The sequence below is a fragment of the Notamacropus eugenii genome, chromosome 3, assembly GCF_028372415.1.
Source record: "Notamacropus eugenii isolate mMacEug1 chromosome 3, mMacEug1.pri_v2, whole genome shotgun sequence".
Classification (NCBI taxonomy): domain Eukaryota; kingdom Metazoa; phylum Chordata; class Mammalia; order Diprotodontia; family Macropodidae; genus Notamacropus; species Notamacropus eugenii.
In genome coordinates, this window is record NC_092874.1 from 421555245 (window position 1) to 421580408 (window position 25164).

A 25164-nucleotide genomic window follows, 5' to 3' on the forward strand; every position below is an offset into this window, starting at 1 on the left:
AAAATAAACCTTTTGAACTTCCTTCTCTACATGGAAACCTTCTTCTCCAGTCTCTTCCCCCATCTAAACTACTTGGAGTGTCACTACCACATTAATCTTCTGAAAATATTGCTACAGTCAAGTTATAGGCAGTATGAGATAGAGGAGAAAACATTGGAATAGAAATCAGAAGATGTACATCCTGATCTTAGCACAGTTAATAAAGTCTAACTTACTGATTGACCGTATCCTCAAGTGGTTAAATGTGGATAATTATACCTGCCCTGGCTCCCTGAGAAAACTGTCATGAGGATCAAATGGGATAATTTGCCCTATACATTATTTTTCTACTGAAAAACTCGGAAGGCAGTATGGCATAACCCAGATAAAAGAAGACCTAGGTTTAAGCCCTGTCTCTAAAACTGTGTCTGTGAGACCTTGGATCAGTCACTTAATCTCTCAGGTTCCCAGACATCTCTCTAAAACTATAAATAGTTGAGTAGTTATTGATCTATATTCATAAGAGAGTTTATTGACTGGAAGTAGCTGACAACAGTAAAATCACCAGACCAGTCGAAAAAATTTTCAAGAAGTTACGTGGCTTCTGGACTTGTGATTACAACAGAATGGGAACTCCTAGTGAAGAAATTCCACTGATGTAGATGGGCAAATCACACATAAATTAGTCTTAATAAGCAAATTAGTCTGAGCTGCTAGAAATGCTAGAGGTGAAAAGGACTTGCCTACCCTTGCCTACCATCTTGAAAAGTAGGATGTAGCAGAAGTGAGCCTTGAATCTAAAGACCAGGCCTTTATTGGTCTGAACAAGCATTTATTAGGGATTGAATACTGTGCCAAGCACTGGGGATACAAGTAGAAAGATGGCTCCTACCCTCAAGGAGCCTATATTCTAATACAGGAAGATAATACTATACATAAAAGGGAAGAGAAGGTTGGAGTGGGGAAAGAAGAAAGGTACATGAGTGGAGGCACAGTGGCAAAGTTTGGAGAGTCAAAAACAGAGTTGGGAATGAAGGATGCTCAACCTAGGTCCCTCTCCAAAATGGAGGCCCTGAGAGGAACTCACCAATACGAGAAAGGGGCTCCAGGGGAAGAGGGATGTTTCAGGATAAGAAGGCAGCTGAGGCATAGTGGTTAAGTCTTCTGTGCTCTATAACACATTGCCACTATTTTCAGACTAAAACTAAGTCTAATCTGCTTGGTTTTTAAGGCCTGGCTTCATCGGATCCCACTCAACTTGTTGACCTTTGACTCCCCTCCATGCAAAGGCAATAGGCCTTAGGTCAAGCCAGTCTTCTTACCAATACTGGAACATGTGATGCTCATTTCCAATGTTGCACCTTTGGCTAGTCTTGTCTTCTATACTAGAAAGACCTCACTTTCCTTTCAGGGTGTCTTATTAGAAAGAATACTGTAACAAAGTAGAAACACTACTGGATTTGGAGTCAAGAGAATCTGGATTCAAATACTGACTTTCTACTTACTGAATTTCTCAGAGGCTTAGTTTTCTCATTCTTAAAATGAATGGATTGGATGCAGTGGTCCCCAAGGGCTTTTTCAGCTCTGAATCTATGATCCACATATCCAAATCCTACTCATCCTCCAAGTCCCACTCTGATCTCTCCCTCTTCTTGATTCCTACAGAACATATTCTACACTACACAATCTAGTCCTGGGTCATAGCCATGTCTAGAATGCTATCAATTCTTATTTTGTGAGGGGCTTTCATTTTTCTGCATCTTGAAAAAGGAACTTAGGGTAACAGAAAAGTCTCTGGGGGAAAGGCAGTTGCAACAGTAAGTCCATAAGTGAGTGGAGGATTCTCTTTGGGGAATTTTGGTAGAACAAAATATTGTAGAAGGAATTTGGAGCTTAAATAACTGGCTGAATTCAATTCAACAGACATTTACTAAGCACCTACTATGTGTGGTATTCTATTGCCAAAAGGCAGCAAGAGTACCTGGTGGATACAAGCAGGTTACAACATATTTAAAAACCAAGAATTGGGGGGAGGAGCCAAGATGGTGGAGCAGAAAGATACACATATGCTAGCTCCAAACCCATAGCCCATAAATTACCTGTAAAGAAGAACTCCCAACAAATTCTGGAGCAGCAGAAGCCACAGAACCACGGAGTGGAGGAGATTACTGTTCCAGAGAGCCCTCAAAAATTGACCCAAAAGGTCCGTCGCACACCGGACCCAGAGCAGAGCCCAGCCCTGCCTTGGCCAAACGGCACCAAGAAGAGCAGATCCCAGCAGGCTCCAAGGACAGAATCTCCAGTGGCCCTGCAGGTCCCTCCACCCACAGGTGACAAAGGTCAGTGAGAGAGTCTTTTTGGGTGGCCGAGAGGGGAGTGGGGTGTCCCCATAACTCAGGCCCCCTCGGGAAGCAGCAGCAGAAGGGGCAGCAGACAGGGGCTCCCAAAGCAGGCAGGAGCTCAGATCCATTGTTGAAGGTCTCCACGTAAACCCCTTGAGGGAACTGAGCCCCAAGTGGCAGCCCTGCCTGGACCTGAGCACCTGAACTTAATCTCAACTGAATAGCAGCCCTGCCCCTGCCGAAAGCTCTGAGGCTGGGAAGCAGCATTTGAATCTCAGCCCCCAAGCACTGACTGGGTGGATCTGGAGGTGAGGTGGGTGTGAAGAGGAAGCTCAGAAGTCAAGTCACTGGCTGGGAAAATGCCCAGAAAAGGGAAAAAAAATAAAACCATAGAAGGTTACTTTCTTGGTGAACAGATATCTCCTCCCTTCCTTTCAGATGAGGAAGAACAATGCTTACCATCTGGGAAAGACATAAAAGTCAAGGCTTCTGTATCCCAAACAGACAAAATAAATATACCATGGGCTCAAGCCATGGAAGAGCTCAAAAAGGATTTTGAAAATCAAGTTAGAGAGGTGGAGGAAAAACTGGGAAGAGAAATGAGAGAGATGCAAGAAAAGCATGAAAAGCAGGTCCACACCTTGCTAAAGGAGACCCAAAAAAATGCTGAAGAAAATAACACCTTGAAAAATAGGCTAACTCAATTGGCAAAAGAGGTTCAAAAAGCCAATGAGGAGAAGAATGCTTTCAAAAGCAGAATTAGCCAAATGGAAAAGGAGGTTCAAAAGCTCACTGAAGAAAATAGTTCTTTCAAAATGAGAATGGAACAGATGGAGGCCAATGACTTTATGAGAAACCAAGAAATCACAAAACAAAACCAAAAGAATGAAAAAAATGGAAGATAATGAGAAATATCTCATTGGAAAAACAACGGACCTGGAAAATAGATCCAGGAGAGACAATTTAAAAATTATGGGACTACCTGAAAGCCAGGATCAAAAAAAGAGCCTAGACATCATCTTTCATGAAATTATCAAGGAAAACTGCCTTGATATTCTAGAACCAGAGGGTAAAATAAATATTGAAAGAATCCACTGATCACCTCCTGAAAGAGATCCAAAAACAGAAACTCCTAGGAACACTGTGGCCAAATCCCAGAGTTCCCTGGTCAAGGAAAAAATATTGCAAGCAGCTAGAAAGAAACAATTCAAGCATTGTGGAAATACAATCAGGATAACACAAGACCTAGCAGCTTCTACATTAAGGGATCGAAGGGCGTGGAATATCATATTCCAGAAGTCAAAGGAACTAGGACTAAAACCAAGAAGCACCTACCCAGCAAAACTGAGTATAATACTTCAGGGGAAAAAATGGCTTTTCAATGAAATAAAGGACTTTCAAGCATTCTTGATGAAAAGACCAGAGCTGAAAAGAAAATTTGAATTTCAAACACAAGAATGAAGAGAAGCATGAAAAGGTAAACAGCAAAGAGAAGTCATAAGGGACTTACTAAAGTTGAACTGTTTACATTCCTACATGGAAAGACAATATTTGTAACTCTTGAAACTTCTCAGTATGTGGGTAATGGGTGGGATTACATACACACACACACACACACACACACACACACACACACAGAGCACAGAGTGAATTGAAGAGGATGGGATCATATCTTAAAAAAATGAAATTAAGTGGTGAGAGAGAAATATATTGGGAGGAGAAAGGGAGAAATGGAATGGGGCAAATTATCTCTCATAAAAGAGGCAAGCAAAAGACTTTTTAGTGGAGGGAAAAAGAGGGGAGGTGAGAGAAAAACATGAAGTTTACTCTCATCACATTCAACTAAAGGAAGGAATAAAATGCACACTCATTTTGGTATGAAAACCTATCTTACAATACAGGAAAGTGGGGGAGAAGGGGGTTAGCAGGCTGGGGGGATGATGGAAGGGAGGGCAATGGGAGGAGGGAGCAAGTTGAAGTCAACACTCTTGGGCAGGGATAGGATCAAAAGAGAGAATAGAAGCAATGGGGGGCAGGATAGGATGGAGGGAAATATAGTTAGTCTTACACAACATGACTATTATGGAAGTCATTTGCAAAACTACACAGATATGGCCTATATTGAATTGCTTGCCTTCCAAAGGGAATGGGTGGGGAAGGAGGGATGAAGAGAAGTTGGAACTCAAAGTTATAGGAACAACTGTCGAGTACTGTTCTTGCTACTAGGAAATAAGAAATACAGGTAATGGGATATAGAAAGTTATCTGGCCCAACAGGACAAAAGAGAAGATGGGGACAAGGGAAGGGAGGGATGATAGAAGAGAGGGCAGATTGGTGATAGGGGCAATTAGAATGCTCGGTGTTTTGGGGTGGGGGGAGGGGACAAATGGGGAGAAAATTTGGAACCCAAAATTTTGTGAAAATGAATGTTAAAAGTTAAATAAATAAATTAATTTTTAAAAAAACACAAAAAACCAAGAATTGCCCAAAAGCAACAGCAGAATATATGCCATCAGATGTGTATGGCCAGAAAAAAAAGTAGAGTACTCACGTGATGAGAGCAAAGGGAAACCAATGGATAGTTTAGCCAGTTCCCCTAGCAGAACCAACTGTTACATTTCCAGTATGAGCATTTGTCCCCCAGAAATCAGGACACACTTGACTTACTGGGGTTTTTTTTTTATTGTCTAGACTTAAGAAAGTGATGAAGAAAATGGCAACAATCCAGATTAAACCTAAAAGTGTGTCATACATACATGCTTTTTTTTAAAAACCAGTTGTGGAACATTTACCAGGACACCCTTGGCTTACATGCTCCATTTGTATCCACAAACTGTCGAGAGAACCAAAGGAAGGCTCTGACATTGAAAATACCCCTTACAGAATATTTATAGAAGGGCACAGGCAAGAATTATGCATAATGAAAAGGCATGGATAGATTGAGACCTGCATCACTGCAGTGTGCATATCAATGAAATCACAGATCATGGGCCCATGAAAGTGCCCAGATTCCTTCATGATCCTCCACATGTGCTCTTCCTCTGCTTTATATAAATCTGCCCTTAGCTAATCAGCTTACAAGTTCTGACATTTCTTCAGTCTTTTGCATCTATCCCCTCTTCTTCATTGAGGTTGTTACCCCTCATTTTAGGCCCTCATCCCCTCTCACCTGGACTACTGATTGCCATAACAGCTCCTAATGGAAACCAGGTTCTCCCATCTCTATCCTCCACATAACTGCCAAAATCATCTTCCTAAGAAACAGGTCTGATGGTGGAGGCACAATGGCACATGGAGAAGGGTATTGTATTTGGGGTCAGAAGAGCTGGGTTTAAATACCCGTTCTTTCTTTATACCTGTTATACCTTTGTGATCTAAGGCAAGTCACTTTACCACTATGGGTTTTGGTTTACCCCTCTATAAAATGAAGAGGTTGTATCAGATTGGCAAAGGTGACAAAAAGAGGAAAATGACAAATGATGGAGAGACTGGATGTGGGGAAGTGGCACATTAATGCACTGTTGATAGAGTTGTAGATTCTGGGAAACAGTTTGAAACTATGTCCCAAAAGTTACCAACCCGCACATACCTTGAGAATTAGTGCTATCTCTACAAGGCTTACACTCTGCACTTCCCCCCAAAAAATCAAAGAAAATGGAAATGAATCCAAATGGACAAAAATATTTATAGCAGCTTTTTCTGCCATAGCAAAGAGCTAAAGGGGGTACCCATTAACTGGGGAATGGTGGAACGAATTATGATACATTAATGTAATGGAATACTATTACACCATATCAAATGATGAAAGGGATGGTTTCTGAGAAATATTGGAACACCTGGATGAGCTGAGTCAGAGGGAAGTGAGCAGAACCAGGAGAAGATTATAGGGGAACAACATTATGAAGATAAAAAACACTGAAAGAAACTGATCAATGCAATGACAAATCATAATTCCAGCGGACAATGGATGACACATGCTACCCATCTCCTGACAATAAGGTGATGAACTCAAGGTGAGGAATGACACATGCATTTTTGGACATGGACAACGTAGGAATTTATTTTGCTTGATTACATATTTGTTACAAGGGTTTTCTTTTTCTTTTTTTACCCCCAATGAAGGGTTAAATAGGATGGAGAGAAAATGTATTCGGGTTAATTGAAAAAAGTCAGTATAATAAAAGCCAAAAGAGAAGGGTTCAGGCATTTGTGATCAATATTCCACAGTATACCACATATCGACAATCACACAATTGACTGAAAGTTGTGGAGAATAAAAGATTTCAGTTTGCTTATTGGTATTTTATCTATTTTTTTCAATTGATTCTTTAGAGCAAAATAACATCTCCATAAAATATTACACTTTAATAAAATTAGGGGTTTAGACTATATGATCTCAAAGGTCCTTTCTGATTCTAAATCTATCATCCTCAGTATTGAACAAGTGTACAAGAAACTGGACTGGGAAATGTCGACGCAACTAAGAAATATTAGTTATTTCTATGTGGGAGCTACCAATCTAAACTGGGGGAGAGGAGACCTGCAGAGCCCCATTAGCATCCTGGTGTACCTTTCTAGTTGGAGGCCTTTGCTCCGATTATTTCCTGTACTGTACTGATGTCTCACCTTTCTCTTACTATGCATCCCCACCTAAGTATATCTAGAACAAGTCTGGGCATAGACAAAACCCTAACCTGCCTTCTACAGTGTCCCGCTGTTCCAAGCCTACAGTAATGATTCAGAGGGTGCTCTAAGAAACATGTTTGTACACAGGCCAGATAGTGGTACTTTTAAGTACTTTTTCCTTTGGTTGGTTGATTTGGTGCTCTCCCTCTCTCTCTCTCTCTCTCTCTCTCTCTCAGTTCTGATTGTTTTGTTTTCAACAAATATTTACTTTGACTGTTCTCTGTCTCTGCCCCATTGGAGGACTAAGATAAATTCAAGAGGCCTCATCCTTAATTTTCACGATGGCCACTCAGCCACAGCTCCAGCAATCCAATACATCCCAAGAGTATTAACTTAACTGGACTGCAAAATCAGAAGGCATTTGGAGAGCGAGCAATACACAGCTAAGTGACACCTTTGAGCAGATTCTAATTCCTCAACCCTCCACCTCCCAGCCGCCAAAGCACTCCCTGACTGAAAATAATTAAGTTTTTTTACTTTTTCAAAATGGCTACTTTGGGTACAGTTTTAGAAACTTGGCAAGGGACCTGTCTTTCATTTAGGAAGTTGAGCTTATAGTCTGGAAATAGTTTGGAGTCATAGGAAACCATAAAAAAAAAATGCAGCAGTTTATAGTCATGTGAAAATATGCTTCAGAGTATCAAATCTTCCACAAAAATCAAAGTTTTACTTGAGCTGTAACTCTAGAGTAGAGGTGGGAAACCTGTGGCCTTGAGGCCATATGTGGCCTTCTAGGTCCTTGGGTGTGGCCTTTTGACTGAGTCCAAGTTTTACAGAACAAATCCTTTTCTTAAGGGGATTTGTTTTGTGAAGTTTGGATTCAATGAAAGGGCTTCACTTGAGGACCTACAAGGCCATGTATGGCCTTGAGGTCTCAGGTCCCCTACTCCCACCCTACAGTATCAATCTAAAGCAGGGGTTCTTAAGCTTGATTCTGTCATGTATTCCCTTTGTGTGGTGGTCTCAAAACAGTGTTTTTAAATGCATAAGCTAAAATATATATGATTAAAAGGAAATCCAAGTTAGTGAAAATAAAGGTATAAATCTTGTTCCTTTTCAAGTTCATGGACATCCTGAAATCTCTAGACCCCTAGGATAAGAACCCCTAGATGGGAATTTGCCATTCATTAAGGTCTTTCTAGACGCTATGAGTCTATAATGACAAGTGAATCCCCTTTCAGCTCTATGGAATTCTGTGATTGTAAATTATTTTGTATTTACTTATTTGTGAATCAAAGGAGTTCCTTGAAGGTAGACACAGATCTTTTTTTCATCCTGGTCTTTGTATCTCCCACACCTAGTATAGTGCTTGGCACACTAAGTAAAGGCTTGTTTAGCGATACATGGAAGGTGTTTACCTCTTTGAGAATGAGTTAGCCAGTCTGTATTTTTTTGAAAGTCTATTCCACTGCCTTAGCACCAGGTTTAGGTTCCCTAACCCTAAAGTCACACAGTCTTGAAAGATAGAAAGAAGAACCAAAATCCCTATAGAACTAGGATCCCATGAGATACAAGCCACCCCTCCAGCCAAGTAAACCTGAGAACTCAGCGCATACAGTGTTCTACAGCTCTGAAACTCCCAAGGGAATGGCCTAGAGGCTAGCCTATGAAGCATAAACATTGCCTGAGCTCCAGGCAAAGGCTGCAGGCTTGGACTTCCACACTGTTCCTGGCTAAGGACTGAGAAAGGGTGAAGAAGGAATAAGACAGGGAAGGGGGAGTAAGTAACATGCTTGGCCCTAAGGCAATTTTTCCATTCCTTTTATATTTTGTACTGCAAAGATTTCTGGATGTGGGCTTGTAGCAGGCCTAAATTTTGGTCCCAACTTTCCCACTCACTAGCTGAGTGACCTTGGACAAGACACTCCCACTTTCCTCTGGAGGAAAGAAACCAATGTGGTAGGACTAGGAACTAGCTCTGAAGTCTGATTATTTTAAGTTCCAACTCTTGACTTCCCACAGGAAAGACATTACAACCTGTTATTAGAAGGCATGCAAAGGGACAGAAAGTCATTCTTTCCTTGAGGAGAGAAAGGATAGACACTTTCCCCAATGGAGAAATATTACTGCACAAACCACCTAAATAGCCTCAAGACAATACAATTTAAGTCCAGGCTAAGGTGTAGGGATCCTCTGCATTTTTTTGTTTTCATTCAAAGTCCTTCCAAATAGGCCATCTCTTTTGGATCCCACAAAAATTGTACAATAAGTATACTTCATAACCCAGTTCTGTTCCTCTTTTCCAGTTTTCATACACTATTCCTCTCCAGCTACGCTGGCCTACTTAAGGTTTCTTGTATATGACTCTATCTCCAGTCTCTTTATCTTTGTACTGGCTGTACCCTATCCCTGGAACGTTCTTCCCTTTCATCTCTTACTCCTAGCTTTCCTGGCTTCTTTCAAGATTCAGTTCAAATCCTTCTGTCCATTAGATTTTTAAGTCTTTGAAAGCAGGGGCTGTTTGGGGGTTTGGTTGGGGGGAGTGTTTTTGTCTCCCCAGTGCTTGGAACATTTCTTGTTGTTCAGTCATTTCAGTCATGTCAGACTCTTTGTATCCCACGTTGGATTTTCTTGACAAAGATACTGAAGTGGTTTGCTATTTCCTTCTCCAGCTCATTTTACAGATGAGGATACTGAGGCAAACAGGATAAAGTGACTTGCTCAGGGTCACACATCTGGTAAGTGTCTGAGACCAGATTTGATCTTAGGAAAATGAGTCTTCCTGACTGCAGACTTAGCATTCTATGGCACAGCTAGCTCCCCAGCTTGGTACATAGTGGTGCTTAATAAATGCTAATTAATCCACCTCCTGCAGGAGGCTTTTTCAACACTCCCCAGATGCTAGTACATTCTTTTTTGAGATTACTCCTTGAAGGCAAGGTCTGTTTTTACCTTTCTTTGTAATTTTAGGTCCTGGGCATTAATGGATTGATACAGAGGAAAAAACTGAGGGTCAATGACTTCAACAGGGTCACACAGCTATTATATGACAATGTTATTACTTGGAATTACAGAACACACGGGCTAAAAGTGACCTTAGAGATCATTTCAGCTACTTCTCTCATTTTAAAGATGAGGCCCAGAGAGTTGCCATGAGGTCACAGAGGATGAAGCAGGGACCTGACCTTGAGTTTTCCAACCCAAAATCTAGAGTAGATTCTGTTCTTCCTCTAGATCATCATGCCTCTTTGCTCACTACTCTTCATCCTCCCCTCTCCCTAGGTTCTCCTTTGGCATTTTCTGGACTCCAGAACCCACCTCTCAGTGGATCTCTCTGGAGTCACCTTGGAATTAGAAGCTATTACCTGCCATAGCTACCTCCTGTCTGGGAGGAAAGAGCTTCAAGCACAAAATCTGTGCAGATGAGCCATTAAGGGAAGCAAAACCAGAGAAGGCCAAAGCAAGTGAGAGGGTTATATAGAGAAAAGACAGTCTGATGGAGAACAAGGTATAAAGGGAGGGGCATGCCTTTGGCATTCTACCTGCATCATTTCATTGGATCTTCAAAACACCCAGGAGAGGTAAATACCCCAGGGATCATTATCTCCATTTTATACTTGAGGAAGCTGGGGCTGAAAGGACTCAGCTAGGGTCACACAGTTAGCTAAGTAGCAGGTGAAACGTTTGGAGCCAGGTCTCTGCTGACTCCAGGTCCAATACTCTTTCCACTCCACTTCCCCAAAGACAAATTAATCAAGACTAAAGAATGTAAACTGTCTGGAGCTGGGATCTTCCCAGGTGTTGTTACTCTTGGCACCCAGTGGGTATATAATAATCAGAGCAATTGAAATGCGCTCATATTCCCTCATACTTTTCCAGCAAAGGCCCAACAAGGGACTTTTTTGGCTTCACCTTTAACCAAGCAAATCTCCAGCCAGCACTGATATGTGTGCTACAGAAATAATCTGTATTTCCGGTTACTCTTGCTCTTGGTCAGGCAGGAAGGGAAAAGAAGAGTGTTTCACGGGGAAAAGAGGTCAGGGACAAAGTCAAAAGCTTCAAAGAACACTGAACAAAAAAAAATCACCAATTGTAGGGGCAATTCCTTTGCAGGGAGTTATTTCCAGAAGCCTGCCTCCTGACTCTCTTTGATTTCCTGCATCACCTTTCTTTGAAAAGAACTGTGGCATAGTTATTTTAAAATCATTTTTAAAATAAATTTTACTTTTTAAAGTTGTTCATTTTTTTTCTCCATCCTCTTCCCTCATTTGGGGGAGAAGGAGAATAAAAAGAAAGAACCTTTCACTTTTTTTAAATAACATAAATTCACCATAATGATGTTTGGAAAACTTGGGGGGAACACCTAAAGAAAGGGAAGACTTCCCTTTAAAGGGGTAACCGGTTTGAATCACAGAATAAGCAGAGTTGGCAGGGGCTTTAGTGATCCAAACCCCTTATTTGATACTTGAGGAAACCCAGGCCCCCATGGCTGAAGAGACTTATCTAAGACCACAGGTGTAATCAGTAGCAGGGCAGTAACCAAACCCAGATTTCCAAATCCAATGCTACTTTCCCCCAAACCCAGAAAGGGTTCTCTGCTTCTCTTTTCATCCATCTCTGTCCGGTCTCTTCTTTGCTGTGGAACTGTTGGCAGAGGTGGCCTAAGCCAAGACTAGTGGTTAAGGGAGGACGGAAATTCAAGACTGCACAAGAAGGGGGTGGGGGTGGGAGAAAACGTACTAGCCTTGACCACAGGGGGCAGAAATTTAAAAAAAAAACTTGAAAAGTGCTCGTGAAAGGGCAGCTGTTGGTGAGAGTTCTTTAGCCGCAGTCAGTGGTGTAGCCCCTCTCCTTAGCACCATCACCACCATCACCACCACTCCACTATTACAATGTTGCACAGCAACTGGATGTGGCCTTAGGGTAGATGAGTGTAACCCGGGCGGTGAGCCTTAGCTAACGGGTGCTGGCCTGCATCCCACAGACGCCAGACCCGGGAGCCAGCTGCGCTAACCCCCAATCTCTTGCCCTGAATCCAGAAACCAGCTTCGCTGCCCCCTCCCCCAATCTCCCACTTGGCTTCAGCAATCCGCTGCACTGACCCCCAATCTCCTGGTTTCGCTCCAGGAACTAGCTGTGCCGCCTTCCCCCCCACCTCCATCTCCTGCCCTGAATCTAGAAATCAGCTGCATTGCTCCTTCCCCCCAGTTTTGCTCCCTAGCTCCAGTAACCACCTGTGCCCCCCCCCATCTCCTGCCTTGGCTCCAGAAATCGGCGGCGCTGCCCCCCCCAATAGCCTGGCTCTGGCTTCAGGAACCACCTGTGCCGCCCCCTGCCCTCTCAATCTCCTACCCTGGATGCAGAAACCAGTTGCGTCGCCCCTTCCCCCAATCATCTGCCTTGGCATTGACCCCCCCCCCCCCCGACCCCCGCCTGCCCTGGCTCTAGAAACCACCTGTACCTCCCCCCAGTTTCCTGCCCTGGCTCTGGAAACCACCTGCGCACTTGTCAAATCTCGGAGCACTACGGCGCCCCCAAGCCCTTGGCCGGACCCCCGCTGAACCTGCTGCGCTGTCCCCTCCCTTGCCCCCGGTCAGACCCCGAAGGAGCCTCTGCGTTGTCCTTTCCCACCTCCCCTAGTCAGATCCCCGGGAGCCCTCTGCCTTGCCCTCTCCCATTCCCCCGGGCCACATCGCCGGGGAGCCCTCCGTGTCGTACCCTCCCGTTCCCCCTGGCCGATCACCCCCGGGGCCACCCACTTACCCTGCCCCCAGAGGAGGCTGGGGACCCGGGCCCTACATCCCCATTGAGCTCGTACTCCTCCGGGCCTGACTCCATGCCGCCGCCTCCTTCCCGGTCGCCGTCCGGGAGCAGGGCGCGCTCCGCGGGGCTGGTGGCTGCCGCCGGGCTGCCGGGCCGGGCTGCTCTCCCGTCCAGCTTGGGCCCCGTTCCCGCGCCCGCTGGCTGCTCTGCGGCTCGGCGAGGCTGCAGGACCAGCCCCGGATGGGTTCCTCCGCCCCGGGCCTGCCTCGCGTCGCTCCTTCTCCCGCTCCGCTCGCCGGCAGAGGAGGAGGAGGAGCAGGAGGAGGAGGTGGCGGACGCAGCCCGACTCCCCACCGCCTCCTTGGGGGCGGGGCCGTGAAATGTAAATACACTGCTCTGTATCTCTGCGGGGAGGGAACAGGGCGTGGGCGGGGCTACTTAGGCTTGTGAATGAAGCCGGAGCCAAGAGCAGGAAGAGGGATGGGGCCGGCCGAGGGCTGGCGCGGAGGGTGCCCAAGGCTGGGGGGGCACCATCGGGGCACCGCCCAGGGCCACCACCTGTTGCCACCTCGGAGCAGCGCAGAAGTTCAGATTCTTGGAAGAAGCCCCACATGACAACTTGGCCGGACCCCTCCTTACTTAACGGATGGGCCCGAACAGCTGAATGTGACTCGCCTGGATACCAGCTAGTGGCAAAATGGGCCAGGCAGACTGGGGCTTTCCGTGTTGTCAGGCAACGGGGCTGCAGCAGAAGGAGATCCCCGGGGGCCGGGTTAACCATGGCATGTTACCATCGGAAGGGCCTTGGGGATCACCTAGCGTGTGTGGCACCTCGAGTCCAAGTTTCCTAAACATTCCAAACTCGTTAAGATCTCCTAGGATCTTGAACCTAGAGATGGAAAACCTTAGACGTCATCTAGGCCAATGTGCACAATGGAATACTTATTTTTGGACAAGGCCAGAGTGAGGATTTGTTTTGCTTGATTATTTTCTACAGGGTTTTGTTTTCTTTTGGGGGGATGGGGTGAAAAGTGAAAGAAAAAAAGAGAAGAAAGCAAATAATTAATTGAAACTATTAAAAATTAAAAAGGAGTCATCTAGTCTAACACTTTCATTTTACAGATGAGGAAATTGAGGCCTGGAGATGTTGTGACACATGCAAAATCTCCCAGGATGTGAGTGGGAGAGAAGGTAAGTATTCGAATTCTGCTTTTCTTTTTCCTTTACCGTACTGTTCCATGTTATCATAGTAATATTTATAGCAAAAGGGACCTTAAAGATGTTCCTCAGATCCTTCCTTTTACAGATGAGGAGGCCCAAATGACTTTGCCAGCTGTTGAACTAGGTTTCCAAATTGGATTATCTTTCCAAGATAATTTCCAGGAGATCACAGAGCCTCAGATCCTACCAGAAAATGGCCTTTAATCCTTTTCTTAGCAAATACCTCTTGCTGCTTTCCTTTTAGGACTGAGTAGCCAACAGTTTAATTTTGGGGTTTGAAGTACGTGAGGGGTCCGAGTAGGATGTTTTTGAGAAACAATGTGTCAATCCCCAAGAGCTGACTGGGTGCCTAATATGGAACTAGCAGTATAGGGAGATGGGGAGACAAAGATGTCTCCTGCCTGAGGTATGAAAAGTTAAATAACAGTACAAGACCTCATAGCCTATCCATCTCTAAAGTTCTATGACTCTGGGACACTAAGAGAATATAAGCAGTTCCCAAACTAAAAAAAAAAAGCCTCATATAAGACACTACCACTCTTCCCCTGCCCCACCCAACTCCCACGCAAGCAAGAGCCCTTGTAGAAACCACAAAATTTTGAGAAATTCTGTATATCTGGGCAGAAGTGATGAGGAGCTGGCCTGGGCAGTAACACAGGCAGGACAGGCTTGCCAAGCTACAGGTTCCTCTTTCGACCAGCCTGAACAATGCCCGAATTTTTTCCCTCTCTTTCCTTGGCAGCTTGAAGCCATTCAAGAGCTCTTTTACCTAACGGGAACCATTTTTAAAAATAAATACATGCCAGGGCATTAGCCATTGACACATTTATGTGATTTCAGCTTTCATTCTGACACCTAGATGTGATAGACACTGAATAGGAGTTATGTTTGGGAGGAAAGGGAGGGGGAAAAGTAATTTGAGGACAGAGAATTTTTGGAGTATGTCAAGCATGTCTGGGGGCTGCCAAGTGGTAAAATGGATGAAGGCCAGGTCTGGAGTCAGGAAGACCTGAGTTTAAATCCAGCATTAAGCACAACTTACTAGTTGGGTGACCTTGGGCAAATCACTTAAACCTGTTGGCCTCAGTTTCCTCATCTGTAAAATGAGCTGGAGAAGAAAATGACAAACCACTCCAGTGTCTTTGCCAAGAAAACCCCAAATTCAGTCAAGAAGAGTTGGGCACAAGTGAAAGAGTGGAACAATAAGAAAGCCATGTCTGGAAAGAGTCCCAATGAGGGCAACATGGGGGGCACTAGAAGGGGCTACTAGAAAGAATGCAGGAAGTGGTTAAAGACAAACCCCAGGTAGGCACTACAACCAGGAAATGGGGAAAATCTTTCCTCTTCTTCAACCTCTTCCACCCCATACCACATGATTCCTGACCTCAAGACCCAGAACGAAGGTTAATATTACACAGTTATAGTATAGTATCCTAGATTTAGAGCCGGGAAAGACCTTAGATATCATAAGGACCAACAATCTCATTTTACAGATGGGAAAACTGAGGCTCAGAGAGGTTAAGTGACTAGGCCAGAGTCACACAGATAAAAAGTGTTAAAAGCAGGATTTGAACCCTGGAAAGCCTGGTGTAGTGGGTAGGGCAATGGATTTGGAGCCATCACAACTTTGGTTGAAATCTCACCCCAGTTGTTTACTAGCTGTGAGACATCGGCCAAATCATTGATGTCTCTGGGCTTCAGTTTACTCATATGTAAAATGAGAGAGTTGAACTCTCTGGCCTCTGAAGTTCCTTCCAGATCCAAATCTATGACTTTCCTGACTCTAAATTCCACTACCCTAGCCATCACACCCTACTATCTTCTCAGGTTGGTCTGTCTTCCACTAAAGTCCCATCTTGAATGTCTCTTTTTTTTATGGATGTAACTCTGAGCTTTGGAGGCTCAGCCAGTGAAACTCAAACCTTGGCGCGCCCTACAATCTGGAAGGATTTTGAACATGGATGGCAGATGACAGTTTCCTAGGGCCAGATTAGCTGAGCTCAGAGAGATTCAACTAATTCATCCAAATAGCAGCTGTAGGCTGCTGATCTTTTTGGGTTACTACACGCAAAGCTTGTCTAGGAAGGCATAGAATAACTGGTTACATCTATTTTCAGTGGAAAGAATATCCAAGCAATGAAATCACAGGAACATGAAATATTTAAGCAATATTATGAACCAATTTTGTAGGCTGCTGTGGAATAGACTGGTTACCTAACCACCATTTATAGCATTGTTTCTTATGGGAAAGTGTGTCCCAATAAAAGTGTATCCAAATAAAAAACAGGAGAATTTGGGGAACACAACCCACTCATAAACTGGTGACTATCAGAGGGCCAAAGAAGGGAGATAAGCAAGGAATCATGGGAAAAATCAAAGAAAGGAGAGATTGCTCTCTACGTGCTGGGATAATAAGGGAATTATCTCTTAGAAGAGATGATTTGAATTGGGTCTCGAAGGATAGACAAGATTCGAATTGATGGAAAGATTTCCCCTTTCAGGTAGGGGAAGCATCATGAGCAAATATAGGGGTGCCTCTCAGGGACTGGAATCTTGCCCTGGAATTCCATTGAGCCCCATGACTGTGTCCCTTCTACTTGCAACCAGTATCCCTTGAGCCCCATGGCCAGGCTGCCTCTCTGGCCCTCTGCTTATTGCCTATTGCCAGACTACCTTGGTGGTCTGTTTGTGCAATCCTTCCAGGACACCTGGCTTCCTGCTAGAATTCCTAACTTTTTTCAGCTTCTGTTTCTTGCTTACTGGCAGAGCCTCACACTTCATACCTTCATACCTATCTGCTGAGCTCCAACCACTACGACACCTCCCTAAAATCAACCAACCACCTTCCTTATCTACACCTGTACCTATTATCATCCTCTCAAAACTCCCCTAACGTAAAACTCAATTACCCAGTCTACCTCTTTGAATGATACACCCTTCCTCTGTAAGTCTTAATTTCTGTGTCCTTACTGTGACTAATTGGACTTATTTCTGATCCTAGATATTGAAAAAGAATTGATCATAGTTCTGTATTAGTTTTCAAAGTGTTTTCTGTTTCTTTAATCAATATATTTTATTTTGACTTATCAGTTTTATCCTTTTCAAACAAACTCTACCTTCATCCTTACTATTTAAAAAAAAAGCACAGTTCAGCAAAACTGCCTGATACAGTAGTTATAATTAACAATACATGTCAAACAAAGCCCTTTCTTTACCTAACCTCATCATTGTCTGCATTTTACAGATGAGGAAAAAGAGACTCAAGGAAGTAAATAATGAGTTTGATTTTAGGAAGGTTGAGAGTGAGGTACAGGGCAATTCATGTCCAGCAAGCAGTTGAAAATGGAGGCTAAGGCTGGGCTACAGATAGGAGAGTCATTTACATGGAAATACCAGAATGAAAATGTTCAGTAGTTCTGGTCCAAGCTAAGCATTAGACTGCACATAACCTTGCAACCTGTGATTACTGACAGGCCTCTAGACAACGATGCTTAGGTAGGCTAAACAAAAGTTAAAGATGACTTCCAAACTGTGCCCTAGACAAGCCCTTTCTTCCATGATGATTATGTTTAGCTGCTCTGATTACATTCGTGGTCCACAACTGCCAGCCTGCAGCCAGAGGTGGGGACCAGAGGTGGTGGGCAAGGGCTGGAGGCTGAGGAGGGAGAAGAGAAAGGAGTGGTGCTCAAGTTAAATCTGAAGTCCTGTTGCTTCAGGAAAACAAGAAATGTCTGACATTTGAGGTTAGGAGAAACCTGTCCACAAAAAGGGCTGGCACTGGAAGTTGGACTCTGAGTACAGCATTACAGGATACAGCCTCAAATCACATGTGGGACTGGCTCCGTGATGGGGAAAGTAACAGATTTTGTGGCTACACTGGAAACAAATGATGAGGCACATTGAGAAAGCAGAGATTTGGAGAAGGTAGGGAGTGGGTGGGGGAAATCTACAGCTGCAGTGGGAGACATTCATTTCTCCGTCTGATTTCAGTCTGGCCCCAATGAGTCAGGCCATTGTTAAACTCCTAACCAATGTAAAACCACAAAGAGAAAGGGGAAAGGGAAGATGGAACTAGATTATAATGTTTGTCTGCATGTCTGAGCAGAAAATTCAAAGGCCTCCAAGTCACAAAATCATAATGCTACAGCTGAAAGAAACCAACCTAAGAGACTATCTAGTCCAACGCCCTTAAATTGTAGATAAGGAAACTGAGGCCCAGAAGTGACTTATCCAGGGCAAATAAGTGACATAGTGGATAGAACACTGGGCTTGAAATCAGGAAGACCTGAGTTCAAATCCAGCCTGAGATACTTAGCTGTATGACTCTGGGCAAGTCACTTAGCCTCTATCTGCCTCAGTTTCCTCAGCTGTAAAATGGGGGTAATAAAAACACCCACCTCCCAGGGTTATTGCAAAGATCAAATGAGATAATATTTGTAAAGTCCTTAGCACAATGCCTGGCACATAGAAGCTACCTGATAAATGCTTGTTCCTTTCTTTCCTGATAAGTGACAGAGCCAGGAGTCAAACCTGTTGCTGTGACTTTCATTGTAAAACTCCTTCAGATTCTGTTTTCTTTAATGTGACCTTTAGTCATGAGAATAGTCCCACTAGCTGTATGGAGTTGTCAAACATTATAGGTGGGTAATCATGCCTCATCCTTGCCTACGGGAATATTGTGAAGTTGGCAAGGCTTGTCATTGGCATCCTCCCACCTGCCACCCATCTCTGTCTCTGTCCCTTGCCCCACCGTCTTTAATGCCTGAGCTTCCTACTTCAGTCCCCCATGCTATAGACCTTTCTCTCATCTGCCTCCTCTTCAAATTTCAACTCTTCAGTGTCCCTCTCTGTAAAGAAAATAAAGTTAATCCAATAAACTAAACTCCATAAGACTTTGTTATTACTGTTCAGTCGTTTCAACTGCGTCCAACTCTTCGTGACCCCATTTGGGGTTTTCTTGGCAAAAATAACTGGAGTATGGTCAAGGAAACCCATATACTTTCATGAATATTGTGACAAGATTTGATTTTCCTCTCCTTCCCCATTGTTCTTACTGATGAATATTGATGAGGCCCTAATACCAAGATCTCAGCACTGAGACTGATGCATGATATGGTAATGGGCCATCATCAAGACAGCTTTTATGACAGATCTCTTCTCCCCAGTGATCTGAAGCATTCTGTTTCTAGGTCATTCCAGACACACAGACACATTGACAGGTGGACCCCTATAAGAGAGATCCATTCTCTTGAGATATGAAAGTCATGTAAACCCCTACATCGAGCAAGGACATACACACACACACACACACACACACACACACACACACAGAGGTATGCACACACTGACAGTGTGAAGAGAAGAAGAGATTAGTTCCCAAACAAGTCTCTAAAAGCTGTTATAGAGTCATTTCAGTCATGTCCAACTCTTCATGACCCCATTTGGGGTTTTCTTGGCAAAGACCCTGGAGTGGTTTGCCATTTTCTTCTCCAGCTCATTTTACTGATGAGGAAACTAAGGCAAACAGGGTTAAGTGACTGGCCCAGAGAATCATATAGCTAGTAAGCATCTGAGGCTAAATTTGAACCCACAAAGATAAGTCTACCCAACTCCAGGCCCTGAACTCTACTACTGCACCACCTAGCTGACCAACTGAGACATTAAATAATGGTTAATAATTGTTTACTGCATCTCACCTCCAGGCTATTTGCATCTTAATGGAAAGCTCCAGTAGCTTCATTGCCTTAACCCAAAGGAACAGCTCTATCTAATGGCATAATTTCAGGCTCCAAAGTTAGCTAGTGAGGAAATATTTCTTTAGAAGGGGGCCTTTCTTGGTACCCCCTCAAATCACCTACCATGTAAAGTGGCCTCCTACCCTAGCTGTATATCAGGTCTACCCTAGATATGACCATCCACATGAGGAAGTTCATTTCCTTAGCTGTAAAATGAGGAGGTTTGATGAGATCAGAAATTCTTAACCTTTTCTATGTAATGGACCACTTTGGCAGTGTGAAGAAGTCTACTAGCCCCCTCTTCAAATAATATTTTTAAATGCATAAAATAAAATACCTAGGATTGTAAAAGAAACAATTATATTGAAATGGTTATCAAAATGTTTTTCAAACAAAAGCACAAAGATCCTTTAAAATATATGCACAGTCACATTGAAGATCTGTAACCTCCAAGTTGAGAACCCCTGGACTAGACGATCTCTGGGGTAATTAAGTCAAGGATTCTATGACTGACTTGTCAGATGGTAGTGAATGCACATAAGTCCTCAGAGTCATGAGCACCAGGGTTCAGGTATTGTCTCTGACAAGCATGGGCTATGTTGAGCATAAGTCACTCTCTCAGGGACCCAGGCAATGATCTAAGTTTATAAATTGCATGATAATTGTTGATCTGGATTGATAGAGGATGTTTCCTCACAGGGAGCTCCCAACAGTCATGACATGAAAACAATATCTTATGAGAAACCTTGTAGCATCAGGAAGGGAAAAACTGTGGTCTTCTGATGGGGGTCTCCACGAAGAAAGCATTAGATAGGCCTGGCTCTGAGTCACAGAATTGGCAGGAAGTCTTCTCCCCACATCTCTCTGCCTCTTCCTTATCTTCCCCTCCCAGCCATGGATGGAACCTGGATAGAAGAAGATGAGTGGCTGATAGGGATTATGGGAACAGAGAAGAAAGCAAGAGAGAGAGTGACAAAGAGAGAGACGGAGAGAGAAAGGGAGAGAGAGTGAGGGAAGGAGGGAAGATAAACTTCTTTGACCTTGGTGATTTGGATGTGAAAAGGAGGAAGGAGTCAACTAGTAATGGCCCAAGATTATTATTATTATTTTTTTTGCTTCCAGTGGATTTTTAGAACAAACTCTATATCTGCTAATGAATGTTTCTTTAGTTGTATAACCCAAGTTGAAGCATTATGGGAAGGAGAAAGCAAAAGATGAGAGAGGTGGTGGAGCTCTACAGGAGTGAATGTGTTCTCTGTACTGAAGAAGAAAAACATGTAAGGGAATCTGTGTCCTCCCCAACACTTACCACCAGAAAGACAGTGAGAAAAACCAAACATGGAGACATGGCCATAGTGGGACCTGGTTTGGATGAGATGTTTTTTTCAGAAATGTTTCTCCTACCACAACTCCAAGTGGAGTCCGGTAGCAAGAAGAAAAAGAGGGATTCAGGAGAGAAATTGTGTTCTGTAGACTTTTCTGATAGTCTTCTGACACTATTAATTAACTGTATATGCTACAAGGGAAGTGAAAGCCTCCTTACAAGTGAGTCCCTAAACCCTCATTACAGTTGTGTAGACAACAGAATAAAGCAGTTAGCTATCAGGGGCCCAGAAGTGAGGTAAAGAGCCATCCCCAGAGAGTTTATCTGGAAAGTCCTTGACGATAAAGAGTTGAGTATTTCAGGGATCTGAGATTTTGTAGCTATGGGTACTCCTTCCACCAACACAGATCACAACTCCTCTAGCATTTAATAGATGGTCTTTAAAAACTATGATGTTTGAAAGTAAGGATTTGATTTATTTGATTCTGCCTATTTGTAACAAGGAAGGTTTTTTTTTTTTTATAATTTGAGGCATAGAAGTAAGAGGAAAGCTAATAATATTGATGTCCTCACTACAAAAGAAGGAAAGAAAGAATTGAAGCATTGTTTAAATACGCAGAAGACATCAGAAGGCAGTTCAGAGAGAGATGCAGACAAGCAAGACAAATTTGGAACAATAGGTTGAATTTATCATATATTTCTAAAAAAAAAAAGCTAGGCTTAGTAGAGATTTTTCTTTTCATATTTAATCTTATTTTTTCATTCTTTCTGTATGAAAATGTTCGTGATTGTTATTGCTAGTCATGATCAACCTAACAAAATTACATTATTTTCTTTTTAAAAATTGAACCTTTCCTAGCTTGGTAGAACCTGCCAAAGTTTTTATACTATTGGCTCATGTCTATTCATGATTAAGCATGGCAGCAGGAATTTTTTACTGAAGATAAATAAAAATCAGTTTTTTGCATTTTTATAATACTTTGGATTTCTGATTTTTAAAATAGTTAAGTAAAATAAATAAGCCAGGCCCCTGTGAGTTTATGCAAGTTTATATAATGAACAATTAATTCATCAATAAACCTATAATTTAGACAACACCAAGGCACATGGTAACCCAGTTATAACTTAATAATAGATAAGATCTAGGGAGTTTTGTGAGTCACAGAGAAATTAAGTAACTTCCCCAAGGGTGCACATTTATCAAGATTCCAAGGTGGATTTGAACTCAGAATCATACATTGACTCCATGCTATTATCAAGGAAAAGTCTCTTAACATGTATCAGACAAAAAGTACTATATTTGGAGTTAAAAGCCTTGGGTTCAAATTCTGGCTCTGTCATTTATTACTGGAGTGGCCTTGGACAAGTCACTTAATTATTCTGAACCTCACTTTTCCTGACTCTAAAATCCAGAGGTTGAACTAGCTAATCCCTAAAGGAGTTGAACTGGCTGATCCCTAAAGTTCTTCCCTGTTCTAAATTTATGATTCTATGAACTCCATAGAGCTGCCCATTCAGAGTATTTCTCCACAACCAGAGGAGAGGGGGAATAGGGAAAGAGAAAAATAGACAGATACACCACATCACGTAGCAGAAGGAGTGAAGTCCTAGCTGTAACACCTACTATCTGTGCAATGCTGGACAAGTTAACCCAGCCCTGCTAGCCTGAATTTCCTCATCTGGAAAACAGTAATAACCATACCTGTGGTACCTGCCTCCCAGAGTAGTGGTAAGGAAATCATGTGTCAAACCTTAAAGTATTCTCAAGATGCAAGCTACTTTTAAGGCCACCTCAAAGATGGATGAAAATACTCTCCCTCCTCTTCTCCCAACTCACCCTCAAAATAGAGACCAGAGTCCTTGAAAAGGGAAAACTAGCTCTTTCTCAGAAGGAAACCAAAAAAGTGCAAGTCATGGCACCAGGAGGAAAAGAATCCTTATCTGAAGAAGCATATTTCTTTCCAAACGCCTGTACTGGACCATTCCTCTCCTGAGTATTTCTGTGTCACCAGCAGAAGCCTGAAGATATACTCACAGCATGTAGTGAAGAAATGTTGTCATTCCATTGTGAGGGAAAATCAAAGGTAGAGAGCCTACTGCTCCCATCTTAAAGATTCACATATGGAAACATGGAGGCACAGAGGCAATGAGATCACAGGAATATAGATTTAAACCGGAAGGGACAACTGATCATGAATCTAATTCATTCCAGTCAATCAACAAGCTTTCATTTAGCACCTACTATAAGCCAGTTACTGGGCTAGGTGCTGGGAACATAGAACTAAACAGAAAACAATCCCTGGCCTTAAGGAGCTTATATTCTATTGAGGAGAATATGTTTGTATGCATGTATAATATAAATAAATGTGTGTGTTTTTTTATGTGTATGTACAGGTGTGTAAATGAGATGGAGCAGGGCAGTCCCCAAATAACTAATGTTCCAAAAGTGACTGGACAACAATGCATAAAGGACTTACCCAAATAACCTGATAATAGAACATAAATTTTCCTAAACAAACTGATAAGATGACTTCTGGGACTGGAGTCAAGATGACAGAGTAAAGGAAGCTGTCAAGCTCTCCCAACATTCCCCTTCTTTAAAATAACACAACATTAACAACAAAACAAACTTTAAAATAACATTTCAAATTGAATCCTAGAGTGGTAGATCCAACAAAAGGTTCAGTGAGACATTCTTCCAGCCCAAAGCAACTTGGGATGTTGGAGAGAGAGATCCATTACATGGGGATGGAGGTTAACCCAAAGGTCATTGAAGTGTTGAATTCTCCTAGTATGAGGGCAGGAGATGGGGTAGAGAGAAAGACTGTGGGCTAATAAGTATATTCATTGAAGAAGGAAAATGAGTGTTCAGAGAAATGGTAAATAAAAAACTACCAGTTTCTTGATTGGGTAATAAATTTAGATCAAATAAACCTCAAAGGAAGTGAGGTTACTGAATGATGTTGGTTGAGGGATAATCTGGAAATGGCTATGGGGAATCTTGCTTCCACTTCCCCTACCACAACTGTAAAGGATGTTCAGGGATATCATATCATCAGGAGGGAGCCATGTCTCAGAGAGAGCCAGAATATGGAAGAAGTAGAAAATGAAAAAAATTTAAGATAAAAGCCAATTATGGAGGGAGAGAGGGAGAGAGAGAGAGAGAGAGAGAGAGAGAGAGAGAGAGAGAGAGAGAGAGAGAGAGAGAGAGAAACAAGAATTTCTAGAAAGCACAGTGGAAGGGGTGGATAAATCTGGAGTAGAACACTGAGTGGAGTAGGGTTTTGGGGGATGGAAGTAAGGGAGTAGGCAGTTGGGGAATGAGAACAGGGTTTGTACTGTGACAGCCAGGGATTCAGCATTACTACATAGGGAGAATATGAGAAGGAGGGAGTTTGCTAATCATTAAGGAATAGAAAGCACTTTGCAAACCTTGAAATGCTATACCTACGCTTGTTATAATTATTATTATTTATAACAGTAGATGGAGAGAAGTCTATTGGGTGAGGCAGGTGATTAAACTGTTTAAGATCATCCTTTGATGTCCAGCCTTGTGGCAGATGGTAATGTTGTATCCTGTGAGGCTCAGGAGACCCAACTCACAGTAGCTAGGAGTGGGAAAATGATGGCCTTGGAGAGTCTAGACATAGAGTGGGAGCTGGCAATTCAAGGTGGGGATCTGATCATTGAATGTCCTTTAGAGCACTGGAGAAGGTTCTGAGGAGAAGACAGAAGACGGCAAGGAACCCGGATTAGGGACTGACACAAGATAACCAATGGGGCAGTGTCAGATGGAGATTAGTAGGAATGAAGATGTTCATAAGTTATATAGCTCTGCAGCATTGGAGATATGAGTCGCCTCTCCTCCCCCATGCCTTGGCCTTGTTTTTACTATGTGATTTCTATTTGAGTCTCCCCTCCCTGAGGTTGCTGGGTTTCTGTGTGGAAGAATCTACCCCAAGGTTAGTCGTAGTCATAGATTAAATCTATGAGCTGAAAGAGAACGGTAAAGGAAGATTATAACCTTATCATAATACAGATGAGGAAACTGAGGCGCTGAGAAGTGCCAAGTTCATACAGCTAGTAAATGTCTGAAGTGGGATTCCAACCCAGGTCTCCCTGGTTCTAAGTGCAGTGCTCTATTCACTACCCCCAAGCTGTTTATAGGGAAGAT

General features: G+C 43.0%; 1 protein-coding gene and 1 long non-coding RNA gene across 2 annotated transcripts in view; one reads left to right on the plus strand and one right to left on the minus strand.

Moving 5' to 3' along the window:
- NINJ1 (ninjurin 1) overlaps nucleotides 1-13089 on the minus strand; it is a 52457-nt gene extending 39368 nt beyond the window's left edge. Inside the window, exon 1 of the mRNA XM_072598211.1 lies at nucleotides 12711-13089. Within this exon, the coding sequence (XP_072454312.1) occupies nucleotides 12711-12785 (75 nt within the window). The 5' untranslated portion in view covers nucleotides 12786-13089. The remainder of the gene's footprint in view (nucleotides 1-12710) is intronic.
- A 58-nt stretch (nucleotides 13090-13147) lies between these two features.
- LOC140497353 (uncharacterized) overlaps nucleotides 13148-25164 on the plus strand; it is a 28814-nt gene continuing 16797 nt past the window's right edge. Inside the window, exons 1-2 of the long non-coding RNA XR_011964631.1 lie at nucleotides 13148-13673; nucleotides 13833-13901. This is a non-coding gene — a long non-coding RNA (uncharacterized lncRNA). The remainder of the gene's footprint in view (nucleotides 13674-13832; nucleotides 13902-25164) is intronic.